The sequence below is a fragment of the Galendromus occidentalis genome, unplaced genomic scaffold, assembly GCF_000255335.2.
Source record: "Galendromus occidentalis unplaced genomic scaffold, Mocc_1.1 scf7180000077497, whole genome shotgun sequence".
In the NCBI taxonomy this organism is placed as follows: domain Eukaryota; kingdom Metazoa; phylum Arthropoda; class Arachnida; order Mesostigmata; family Phytoseiidae; genus Galendromus; species Galendromus occidentalis.
In genome coordinates, this window is record NW_003805485.1 from 1,837,740 (window position 1) to 1,850,468 (window position 12,729).

The 12,729-nt window shown below is 51.0% G+C and overlaps 1 protein-coding gene across 1 annotated transcript; it reads left to right on the forward strand.

The window, feature by feature from the left end:
* Positions 1–7,833: 7,833 nt before the first annotated feature.
* Positions 7,834–9,060, forward strand: LOC100903185 (uncharacterized). Its single transcript, XM_003746480.2, has 2 exons — positions 7,834–8,003; positions 8,628–9,060. The coding sequence occupies exons 1-2, from the start codon at positions 7,918–7,920 to the stop codon at positions 8,935–8,937; spliced, it is 396 nt and encodes a 131-aa protein (XP_003746528.1). The 5' UTR covers positions 7,834–7,917; the 3' UTR covers positions 8,938–9,060.
* Positions 9,061–12,729: the final 3,669 nt, after the last annotated feature.

Below are 12,729 nucleotides of genomic sequence, written 5' to 3' on the forward strand. Positions count from 1 at the left end.
ATCGGCGAGCGCTGATCTCCTTATTTTTCTACGCTATTTATCTCACGTTAAAGAAACGACTTCGATTGGAGAAGAACGCGTTGAGTGTGCACTCAACAAACACCATAGGACGAACGACCGTTGGGAGGTGCTGCGCTTTGGGCTGCTGGTTTCCTTTCAGCGGAACAAGGTATGCTGGGAGTACCTACTTCGAAACACGACGAGATCACCGAGCGCCTCCGCTGCAGCGGGACTTTGGGTTTTCGACACTAATCGCCGTAATGCTAGATGAGTTAGTTGAAGTCATTTGAGCGACATATTCCCAGTATTCCCATCCGTGGTCCCGGTCTCTTTCCCGAGCCTGGCCATGAGATGATATACAAAATTATAGACGTGAATGCACCAGCTGCTGTCATTCTTCACTGCTGCTTGCTGTTCATGCTCGCTACGTCGTGATCCGGACGGCTCAACTGGAGCCGTATTTCGAATAGATGAGAAATTATTCGACTTGATTTTGTGAAAGACATCCATGTCCTGAGAAAATCGCCCGGAGAATGATGCTCTCTACTTATGAAGCCGTACCCGACCAGTGTTAGGCGAGAAGTGAACCCTCGGAGCTCGCGAGGACGGTACTCCAGGAGCTTGGGACGAAAAAAGAATTCAGTCAGAAGCGAATATAAAGGGCGATGGAAGCTTGACATCGGGGCCCGGATAACTTTCTCCGATCGTCGGAGATATCCTCCGGCTTACTTTCTTGCTCTTCGTCATTCCTCGACGACTCCATTTCTACAGTGGAGGTCGGGCGAGGCCTGGTCAGCCAGAAAGGGTTTCGACCGTAACATTCGTTAGTGGACGAGGGATTCCAAGTGAGCAGAGCTTATAAGAGGAAACTCGGAAATACGAAACTTCCTCCTTTACGCGGCTTCGTGTCATATACGATTCTCTTACGAGTGGAGCCAATGGTAATATGTTGCAGAGGAGGAGAGGCAAGGTATGGAATGCATTTCCGAGTTCCGTAGGAGTATGCAGGCTCCAAGCGACCAAACTAGCGACCTTCCACGACGGTGGACGCAAATCTGCAAGTGATATGCGGATCGACTCAGCCCCACCTATGTACAAACTTTCAAAGAAGAGGAGCCCGAATTTCGTACACTCGTCGTAGGTCGAGGACCATAGGTTGTAATTGAAACGGTTCCACCAGTGAGTTTCCGAAGCTGACCAAGAACTCCAGCTGTCGACGCTCTGAGCAATCGGCACCTACGTGTCCCAAAGAGATCGTACGCTTTCGCTCATCTGACTGTACCTGCAGTCGCTCTCCTGCATTCCTCGACTCTCGCTTCGATCTGCATCGCGTACCGGCGACGAATGAGTTGAACAGGAATGCCAATCGAGACCGACAAGTTTCATTCGATTGGGGGAGCGCTGGCCGAGGAACCAAGCTTTCGGTGTCTGACTTCCCCGATCATTGACCTTCCGTGGCTGCACTCACAATCAGAATCAAAATGATAAGGCTGTATGACTGAAGATGAGCTGGACTTCAGGTTCCGTGACAAACGCCTGCTCGGGCGCTGGCACCCTTCGGTAGCCTCGACTGATTTTGGGAGCGCAAACATCCACTCTCAAAAAAAACTCGATCTCCCTCCGACTAGTCAGCTTCCATTCAGGAACATTTCGATCCATGGTAGAGCTCTTCCAACATCCAGAAGGCCAGGATCAGGGATGAAAGAGAGCGTCCGGAGAGAGCGATTATTTGAGTTCACTGGGCCGGAATCTTTCCATCATTCGGGCGATCTCCGCCATCCAAGGTCGTTCTCTATCCGTCGCCCAGCCCTCTTACGGCGACTTCCCTTCTTCCAGGTGGTCGTTGAATACTTTTGCATAAACAAGTCACCAGTGTTGGAGCAAGACCGCTATGAATAAGCGGCAGCTTCCGCTGGCGGTCGATCAAGCGTGCAACACCGACTCAAAAGAAAGGAAACGCGGAGGCTCACTCTGACTGATTTGGAAAATCCGGAGATGGGCAGCAAGCCGTTCGATATTTACGCGTAGTATGATTCCTAGTGTGATTATTATGCTCTACTTGCCCGCCGCGACAATCGGTCAGGAGCGCTTGAAGGCTTCCAGGGATCTGAAACCAAACTTACGCCGGTTTTATTGGATCGCCGAGAGAGTCTCCGGATTTCTTCGCCCGAGATGATCTACGCTCTCGACTGTGAGATTTTCCGAGCTCTCCCCGAGAGGAATGCTGACCCGCATTTGTCATCATAACACCTCGCCACCGGAGATTCTAGAACGAAAAGTCTTCTACGTCTCCCATCATTTTTGGGCTTTGAATCTCGAGCAGGCCTCCCATTAGACGACGAGCAAACAAACCTTCGAGAATGGGCTCAACAAAACGAGTCGGTGGACAGGTGACGCAGAATTCCAAAACAGAGCACCATTGTGTGAGGAATCAATCAGGGAAGATATCTTGGACGAAAAAAAACGTCTGCCGAATAACACGACTGGCATAAAACCAAATCATAATCGATGTCCAACCAAACTTGTCAATCAAATCGATGCGCGTCCTAGCATGGCCCAAGCTTAACGGGCCGCTTTTCTGTTGCGCAGATTTCTCGAGTCATTTTGATGCTAAAAATTGCTTTTCTCGCCCAGTCGGAGTTTTCTGATTCAGGTCCGGAGTTTTCTGGGGATGCGCAGCATCGGAGAGTCTCGATTCTCAGTTGACCAAAGCGATGCGATATTTAAGACAGTGAGGACTTATTTCAGGATTCGAAAACTGGATTATCGTTTTCCTCTCAGAGTATAGCGTAAATCTCGAGCTATCATAGACGCCGTGGAGTACTGACGACGACCTAGTTTGGGTACTTCCGGAATGAATCGATAACAGGAGAAAGACTGGATTATGCGTCATCACTCGGGCCACCGTGTGGCTCTCTTCCTTTTTGGCACCTGTACACACGATCTCTTCAACCTGAGAGAGTAAGGGGGTGCTTCCCCAGCGCGAGAATTCGGAACGATATCGACTGACATGTTCCACAGGCTTATAGTATTTGACACCCAACCCCGAAACGCTCACAGTCAGCGTTCCCCAGGTCTGAAGTTAAGTTACAGTATTTACAATCCATATGATCGGGCATCGAGTACCTGAGTGACGAGTCATAGCAATGAGGTGAAATTACATATTACGATTCTCAGACCGGCATATTAGTCTTCGTAGTTGCGGGCAATCATCGACTAAAATCACAAGTTAAGTACATCAGGTCGATGGGATGTGGATTAATTAAGGCTTATCACACAGGAACCGAGAGTTTTTTTTGAATAGGTCGAACGACTGGCAAGGTCCCTTCGCAGGTCACCAGGGCTTATCAGTTCATCACTGCGCATCTGATCTATTGGCAGCAACGGGGCGACTTGCGGATACTGCGGGCCACCCCGCATGAAATGTGCGGGGTTGATGGCAGTTGGCGCGCCAACACCGGAGGAAACATGAGTCAACGGGCGTTCGTTGATCACACCAGCCATTTCGCACAAAATGGTCCGAAACTCCTCAGACCCGACAAGACTGCGGCCCGATGTCTTGATGAGAGCGGATTTTAACAGACCGACCGCCCTTTCGGAGAACCCCCTTGCCACGGGGATCGGGGACAGGTGGAGTTCCAGTCTATGGAGCGTCGGGCCAGGAACTCACGGACCTCGGGATGATTTTTCACGGAGTTGAGAAAGGTGTTCTATGTCGGTAGCGGCGAAAAAACGTAGAAGGCCCCCTTGTCCGAGATTATCCGCCTGCACGCCGGCCGTGCAGCGAGGAAGCGTTTGATTGAGATTTTACGAGCTCGAGGTGGACAGCGCGGATCGCGGCACACGTGAATACGGCGACGTACACCTTAAGAGAGCCTTGACGATTTCTCACGTAAAAGGGTCCGAAAAATCCAGGCCACGGGTGTTGAACGGAGCCTCGAAACTTGCTCTTGATGCGAGTAGAGGTGCCTCGATTTGCTGCGCTGGTCTCGAGTGGCGTCTGCGACAGGTTATGCAACGATGCAGGATAGCCTTTATGATTTCTCTACCGCGGGTGACACAGAAGCGACGTTTTTTGCGAGAGGACATTCGCGACCCCACAATGAGCATTGATGCGCAGGACGTCAATTATAAGGAGCAGCGCGAGATGGGATTCCCCTGGGAGGACGATCGGGTTCATTTCGTCATTCATTTCGAATGTATAGAAGGGACCCTTTATGAGTCTGGTCTTCGCACGGAGGAGTCCTTCGTCGTCCAAGAAGAGATCGAATATATTGAGTTTCGATGCGTTCCCAGCCAGGCTGGAAGAAATTTCGTTCTGGAAGTAGGTACTCTCGCTGAGTTTCGCGGATGAGTATGATTTCGGCTTTCTTCCTCAGGATATTTCTTGCCGGGGTAGGCGCACGTCGTGCCCGGAGCGCGAACAACAACACGTTAGAAAGAACTCGGATCGCTCGGCCGGCTGAGCTGTGCCTTTGGAGGTCGAAGTGGGCCGACTCACCACTATCGGTGCGACCACCTTGCGAATCTCCTTGCGAATTAGCTCGAGGTCGCCGCCTTCCACCTGCGGTCCGTGTAGAAATGAATAGTCTCGAACGGAGTGCGCATTCGCTCCACCAGGGAGTTTATCAAGCGGACCGCGATCAGTGCGGCGCGCAGCTCCAAACGTGGGAGAGAGACCGCGTCTCGATATACACCGCGCAGGCATACGCTCTGGGTGACGCGTCCCCGAATACATGAAGTCGGTATCCATCAGGCCTTCTGTCGGACGGGGAATATCGTCTAGGAAAGATAATTCCGTCGAAAACCTCCGCCTCGGTGATCCATTGCGACAGTTCCTCTCGAAAATCTTCTGAGACCACCTGATTCCACTCGAGATCGCCGCTCCATATTTCCTTGAGCTTGCCTCGGATGACTTAGGGTAACAGCCATCGTAATGGATCGTAAACCGATGCGACCACACTCAGAACTCCCCGCTTTGTTGAAAGGTTCTTCCCTCGAACACGCTAACTTGAAGCCGTCAGCGAGAAACGGAAGACGTCATAAACCCGGGCTCCAAGACAGGCCAAGAACCTTGAGAAGATCGGATCCCTCGGTCCTCAAAGCCGCTGGATCGACTTCAGTGTCGGTCAGGTGCTGCTTAATCTTCTCAGAGTTAGACTTTCATTTTGTCAGTGATATCTTAGCGGCAGCTAATGCCCGATCGACGAAGTCAACAGCCTCGGAGGTGCTCTTGAGGCTCAGCAGGGAGTCGTAAACATACAAGGAGGCTGCGAACTCTGGCGACGGCGGCTCACCTACTCCGAAGTTCTCCCGAAGCGTTGCGGCCAACAGAAAAGCCGACGATGCAGTGCCCCAAATCAGCTTCTCCATTCGGACACAGATTGTCAAACAGATCGATTCGCGTCCTAGCATGGCCCCAAGCTTGACGGGCCGGCGCGTTCTCCAGCACAAGAATTTGGAACGATATCGACTGACATGTTCCACAAGCTCAGAGTATTTTTTTTTGTTACGCTCCATCGAAAATTTGCTTTTATTTACCATCTAATGGTGTGAAGGCAAGAATGCATATATTAGAAACGCCGTCAGGCGTCGTTCCACTTGAAATTCTTCTGATTTCTACAATGGTAAAAATGATACTCTGGGCAGCTTGCACCGCAGAGCTCACAATAACAGTCCTCGTTCGGAGTGTGTGCGTTTGATGTTCGACAGATCTGGAAGTGAAAACCATGGCTTGCTCCTCTGGTCAGGCGGTGCCTGTTGCCGAACTTTTGTTGTTTCCAGCAGTCGTTCGTCATCGCAGGAGTACTCAGGAAATCCACGTTGATGTCGGAGAATTTTTCCTGCCAGGTCTCGAGGTGTTTCCGGAAGGTTGCGGTCATCGGCAGGCGGTACTGTTTTCGGAGTTCCTCTGTGAACAGCGGAGTTTCCGCCAGGAGATAAACGAGCCGATTTCTGGATGAACGATGCACCCCGAGGATAATCTTTAGATAGCTCGCCTTGAGCTTATCGAATCTCTCAAAATGAGTCTGCTCTAGATGCTCCCAGATGAGCTGAATGCCGTAGGAGGCGACTGGGGCTATCTTTATGCTGAAGAGCGATAGTGCGGTTCGGAGAGAGAGTTCGCCAGGTTTCGGAATGGAGCCGAAAGCGTGTCTTGCCTTCTGCAGCCTCAAGCTCAGAGTATTTGACACTACGACAAATCATCCGTGGCAAATCTTGAGAGATAGGTCCCAACACCCATTGGCTCTTAGAAGATCACACGGTCGCCGCCTGAATCCGCCGCTCCATGCTGAGTTTTCATCAGAATCTGCACTGATGTTTCCTCCCCTGCTGGAGGAGCTCTCAGCTCGTTCCGCTTGCGCCCGTGCCATATCTCCCCCCAATGATATTAATCTCCATCATGAGATGGCACCCTCATGCTACACATAAGAGACCGTTATAGGGCTGGGAACTTGTCGATATCTCCGCTTTCGAGGTCACCACTGGGCTGGAAACTACGCGATTAACAGGCGATCGCCTAAGCGTATCGATCGCCCTTCTTCCTTCACGGGCAGCTAGCATATCACCGGAGACGGACATCCTTTGAGGGGAATGGTCTGTCCGTTCAGTCGAGCAAAATGTTGGGATCGAGATTACGAATTAGATCCGCCGCGAAAGCCTGGATAGAGTAGCGACAAGATCTTGGGCTGCCAAGTTTTTGTTGCAAGTCCTCGTCTTCGAGGCTACGTTATTTCTTGATTGAATCCCCGACTTGTAATGGGCTCGGACGGGGCCTGTTCCGATCGCTCGAGTCCATCAAGGCGGCTGACCCGCTCGCTCAAGTCAAGCATCGTTCCCCTGTTGCGGTGTCTGAGCATGACATTAAGCCAAACTTCCTCCTGACGGGTCGGAGCTCGAGAAAATATGTTGAGATACCTGCAAAGATATCCGGATCGCAAGCGTTCATGCTAAATCTTCAGCCACTCGTCGTGATTCGTGATGACGCCTGAACGGAAGCGCGGAATCCCAGACCTAAACGAGGCGGACTCTGGATTATTCCTCTCAGAAGGCCACGTAGGCTTGAAGCATTATATAACATCCGATTTTCAGCTTCAAACCAAAAATCCCGTCGATTTCGACGGATTCCGGAAATAAGTCGCAAATGGTCACATCCTCAATTCACGAGTAAGCATATTGTGGAGACCCTCAAGTATCTGGTCATGCCCCAGCTCGAACCATAAGAAACCATGCGCCGTCACGGACCACCCCTACAGGCAGCCTCCGTCGCGGAAATGGTCTCATTTCTAATTTAGGCATCGACGGCTTGTGACAAGGAATAGGATCCAATAAAAAGGAATAGGAATTCGCGATAGGCTCTGAGGTGGTGCTCCATGGGTTCACATCAAGAGGGAGATCGACAACGATTAGGAATCCCTGTGCGAAGACGCTCGGGACTAGATCGGCAAAGTTCACTTTGATCGATCCGGCGCACCGTTCGCTCGCGTACTTCGAATTCTCGAGTAGAAATGATTCCTCGATGTACAACTCTCTGAGGCCATTATCACGATGAACAAGGAACGCTTCCAGCCTCCGATATGCATTACGCTTGTTGAGGTTTCGGAGCGTCGGATGAGAGACAGCAGTCTCGTGTACGATTCGAATATAGAGCTAAACGAGATAATCGGCATCTATCAGGATTAGGATTGAATCGCAATCTTACTAGGGACTCACATTGCAAGGAATCGTCGGGGGAACCGGGGGACCTTGTGTTCAAAATCTGCCGCGCGCAGTCGTCGTCTGCCTGCCAAGAGAAACATCAACACCCTCTCGTAAATATTATGTTTTGACTGCTTTCTCGCTGCATGCCCTAGCCCTGACGGCCCTTACTGTCTGGGTGCGCGGAACTCTAATCCCGTTTGTTTCTTTCCCTGGGAGATGGCTATCAACTACCAGGACCCGCTCAAGCCACCATACAGAGCCTCGAGTAGGAGACGGTTCTTGCGAGGAACGCTCGCACATAGGTTAGTACCTCCACCGAGCTCGATCGCGATGAGCGATCTCCCAAAATCGATGCTTACCTTCTCCGGTTGAAGTTCTAAAAGGGGAGCCAACCTCGTGATGTCAACAAGGGCTCAGACTCGACGTGATCATCCGCGTCTCTATGAGTCGCAGCCCACCGCTCCACCCAAGAGCTCTCTGCTGATATAGACCTCTCTCGGATGATCCGGAGGGATTCAAAGAGTGGGTATTCCCAGGAGTCGGTCCTCCGACAGGAGGCTTCCGGAGCAGCAGCGTATATAAGGGAGAATCGCCTCCCTCCCCGAAATGCCGCCTTCGTACATTGCGGTCTATGGGGATCATCATCATCATCATGATTCTGCCCCCCCCAAAAACCTTGCTGGCCCCTCCCAAAATAAATCCTATACATATACGCCCCTGATCCAGAGTCGACAGAGGCACTTGGAGGTCGCCCCGGGGCCCGCCGCGATGAGGGGTTTCCACTTGACCTACTTATGAATGATGAGATATCGCTCCCCGCACACGAGAAATCCAGCTTTAAATGCAGTTCAATGCTAAGAATTTCACCAGGTCCCACTCCTGTCGACCCTCCGTAGGTGAGCTTGTATTAATTTGGATCTTTCCAGGACCGTTCTGAAGGCAGGAGTTTGGTACACCGTAATCTCAGTCGGCTCAGGACTAGGATTTTACTATGCTGTTGACAAAGAGACTTGGCGAGCAAGGATGGCGAGATACGACGAATGGCGAGGCCCTCAAATATCGGATAACCGTGATTTCGCTAGATCGGCGGAGCCGACAGCGGATGAAGACGTCTTGTCGCAGGAACTGGAGAGGTTCTTCTCCTGGAAGAGGTTCAGATTTTGGAAGCCAAGCTTCTGGCTCAACGGCTTGATGGCTGCTTGTGGCTACGAGATTCCCGATCCTCCGCCGGAATAAAGAAAGCAAGAGTCTCGTTAGGAATATTCGTTTAAGAGACAGGTTTGAGATTCGCTCGGTTCTCTGTATAATAAAGAACTCGTTCAAGTACCTTTCATGCAAGAGGATTCCCGATCGGCTCCCCGTTTCATCTCATTTTGCTAAAAACCTCGAGTGGAGGGACAAAAAAGAAAGAATTGAACCCAAGTCAATGATCTCGGCTCCCCTAATAATCTAGGTGGAGACCCTCTCCTGCTAGAGTCGTGACGGGGTCGCCAATATGCGGATCCGACAAAGAACCCTGGGGCGATCATGAGAGTGTCTCTCCGGAAATTCAGCGATTCAGATCAACGGAATTAGAACAGACTTTTGACTTGAATGAGGGGTATTTCCAACTAAACTTCGTCTTCGTGTAACGAAATCTTGTCCGCTTTTGACATCTAATAACTCTGCGAATGCGACACAAATTATGATGAGGTTTCCGCTGGTAGAATGGAAATCTCGTACGCGAATCAATGTAGGTCTCGCCAATTACCGCCGGAATTTCCACAGTAGACTCTCGAGACCCAATCGAAAATTGGGGAAAAACTATCAAATCCCGTCTTTCAATCCCACCGCTGCGCTCTTTCCTATTAGTATATGCACCAGCGCTCACCCCTTACTTCTTCCAGAATGCGAGTCGCAGATCTGGTTCTGCAAATTATGGAGCAGCGCGACCGGCCCACAGGGGGAATTTTTCCATGCCGCCTTTGAATGGGGTATTGAAATCGGGTTTCCAAGGGAGTTTCGGACCTGAACGGAACTGCGACAACGCCTGGAAAAATCAGCTTATTATGCGAAGTAATCGTGACGAAAAGTAGACTTATCCGGAGCAACAGTATCCCGCCGTTGCTCGATGAAATAGTTGAATCGACCTTTGAAGGAATCGGGTATCAGGTGCATGGGAGAACGAAACGCATTCTATATTTCCCGAGATCGATCACGAGACGGGGAAGCGGAAAGTCAGGGTCACCCTTCCCCCGTTCGTAAACGGAGTGCTCTGTGAGTCCATCACTCTGAAGTTCATGGCAGCGACCAGAAGCGAATAGCATGAACAGTGCTATAGGCAGGAAACTCGATAGGGTGCAGAGAGTTGTTAACGACTCTGGAGGACTAGTTAATAACGTTTCTTTCATACATGATAGACGGACCGATCGCGAGACGCCCGAGCTCAGCGGCGAAGCAGAAGGCGAGTAGGCATATAATACGCAAAATAGGCTGGAAAGCTCGAGATATTCGGGGGGAGAAGTTGCCCGGCGAGAAGGTGAGGAGGTTCCCCCCCCCGTAATTTCTTCCGGAGAGTGTCCAACATCCATCGAGACGATGAGTGGGGCAAAGAATCCATAATCGACAGATTCGCCAGCAAGCAAAAGCGCCGAATGAACTTAATGTTGTGAGTCGAGAAGGCCTTCCAGCCAGTGTAGTCACCTTTCATTGTCAGTAGATTGTTTTGTGCCTTCCATTTGTTCTACTCTACCTCTTTGCGGTGACGGAGGTAGACCTCCTGGCATTTTGAATTCAACGTTTTCTTGCTCTTTCGATTTTTTGTAAAAAAATCGATTGCTGCTAGCGAATCATGACTTTCCCATCGATATGAGACGGAGATCCGATGATTCTGTGAGCCTACCCACAAGTTCGAGAAAAATTCCGCCCCCCCCCCAAAAAGAATTCCTGGCTACGCCACTGACTTAAGTGACATGGCCCGGTAGGGTCACAACGTCTGGTCTTCGTAGATATCTCTTAGGAGCCTCTGCCTCAAATCCTTCGATCCATTCGACTCCAGCATCTTCGGTACTGTTCCGCGATTCGGAATGGCTTTCGCGGCGTCGGGAGGTGTGCTATCGAGTATGGACATCGAGAGCCTCAATGACTGATTAGAGCAGCGTTTCTCAAACTAGGGAGACGCTGGAGAAGTTCAGGGGAGACGCGGGAGGAGGAGGGGAGACGCGGAGGGTCCCTAGAATTCCCAACCTATCCATTTTTCGTCTCAGTGACGCCACCCAGCTCATTGCTAGTCTACAATTCTTCTACAAGTCTTTAATCATTGTACGATTCATCGAGGTAGCCATATCCCATGGAGAGAACGGCACTCCGAAAGTTCAGGTCGAAACTTTACATTCTCAGATATACGGTGATCTCCTTGGGAGACGCGAGCGCCCCTCATAAGGCTTAGGGGAGACGTGAGACTTAAAAGTTTGAAAACCGCTGGACTAGAGGAAAGAAAGTTCACTAAGGCGTGTTTTACACAATCGAGCACTGACTGTTCCTCGATCATGGAAACCCCGTCCGCTTTCCATGTAGAATCGGGAGGACACCTATTGAATAAAGGAAACTCCACATCGGACGAAACCGAAGCATGTGTACCTCGATGATTCTGATGATATACGAATCAAGACCTAAGGATCCTTTGGGGCAATCGAGAATGCGTTTCACGTCCAAACTTACGGTAGTGTCTCTGACGCTACCTGCCAGAGGCTTTTTTCTCTTCCTGGCTTTCTCATCTTATTTTCATCCCAAAAGAATGTAGGAGAAGGAAATCGGGTAGAAGCGAGCTCAAATCTACGCAGCCTGAAATGCCCGGGCTGAATTGTACAGGATCCGACGGTGACGGGAATGGAGCGAGCTTGCGCCGTCGAAAGCCCTATTTTGGGACCTGAGCGCTTCCTCACACTGGTGGTACGGGATTCGAGGCACCTTGCGCCGAAGGGATCATCCTAGGTCGATAGCGTCGAGATAGGTCCTACTGAGGCGACCTGAATCCACGGAGAAGAAGCAGGCGCATATGCCGACTGTAATCTGAGTGAGTTGATAAGCAGATCGGGATCTAAAACCACCCAGGTACGACCTAGGTAGGGATCATCGTCCTCAGGGAAAAAAGCTGAGCGTGAAGTATGATGCACTCATGGCCTGGGTCAGATGAACAAAGCTCGAGCTCCCGTGATCGATGTAGAAGGTGCCACTTGAGCATCGTCTATGAGAGCTTCAGCGTTCTCTCCGTAGATGTGTTTCATCTAGCCTCTGGTAAACGAGCAGTCTTCCTGAGTATGGATTCTCGAGTCGCTCATCACCTCGTGGACCTGTATTCTTGCATCGTTGGAGAAAAGTCTGTATACGGGCCCGAGGGGAAGGGTGTCCATGCACTCGCTTGGGGCTGCTGCGCGCAGTCCAACCAAAGTGGGGGATGTTGTTCTCTTACTGCGGTTTACCGTCGAATAGTATCCGAAATGTCAGGCATCTTGGATCCGGGAATCTTGGGATCATTCGATCATCTGAAGATCATAAACAGGCCTCGGAAGGACGCCGCCGCGCCGGTCTTCCCTGGGCTCGAGACCGAGTCTGGACGAGTGAAGAACGGTTCTACCGCGCACCCCCGATTATCGTTTCCCCGAATGTCGATCCCCCGATTCTCAGTCCCCGGATTACCGTAACCCGATTATCGTAATTCGGTTGCTGTTCTTCAGCAAGCGAAATCGCGCAGGATTGTTTCGGGTGGCCCGACGCGGGGCAAGGGAGGGCTCCGTCGTTAGAGCGCCACCGTTCCCGAGGCAGCAGTGCTGGTGATCCCCAGCGAGAGGATGGAAAAAAAGTCTCGCATGCACCGGCTAAAACTCGGACATGGAACCTCTAGATTAGGGAGCAGTTTCCGAGCTCCACCTAGATCGCTCAATCACTCTCGTGCGCTAAAGCGTATGTGCCGTAAATCCGTTCTCTTGACCGATTGCAAAATTTTCATTGCTTCATTCGCTCTTCCGAAGCCTTGATCGGCCTGAGTTT

Excerpts from the sequence above, each read along its gene's own strand:
- LOC100903185 (XM_003746480.2), top strand. The coding sequence starts at position 7,918 with ATGGCTATCAACTACCAGGACCCGCTCAAGCCACCATACAGAGCCTCG. Across the intron at positions 8,004-8,627 it reads CGAGGAACGCTCGCACATAG|GACCGTTCTGAAGGCAGGAG; the intron begins GTTAGTACCTCC and ends GGATCTTTCCAG.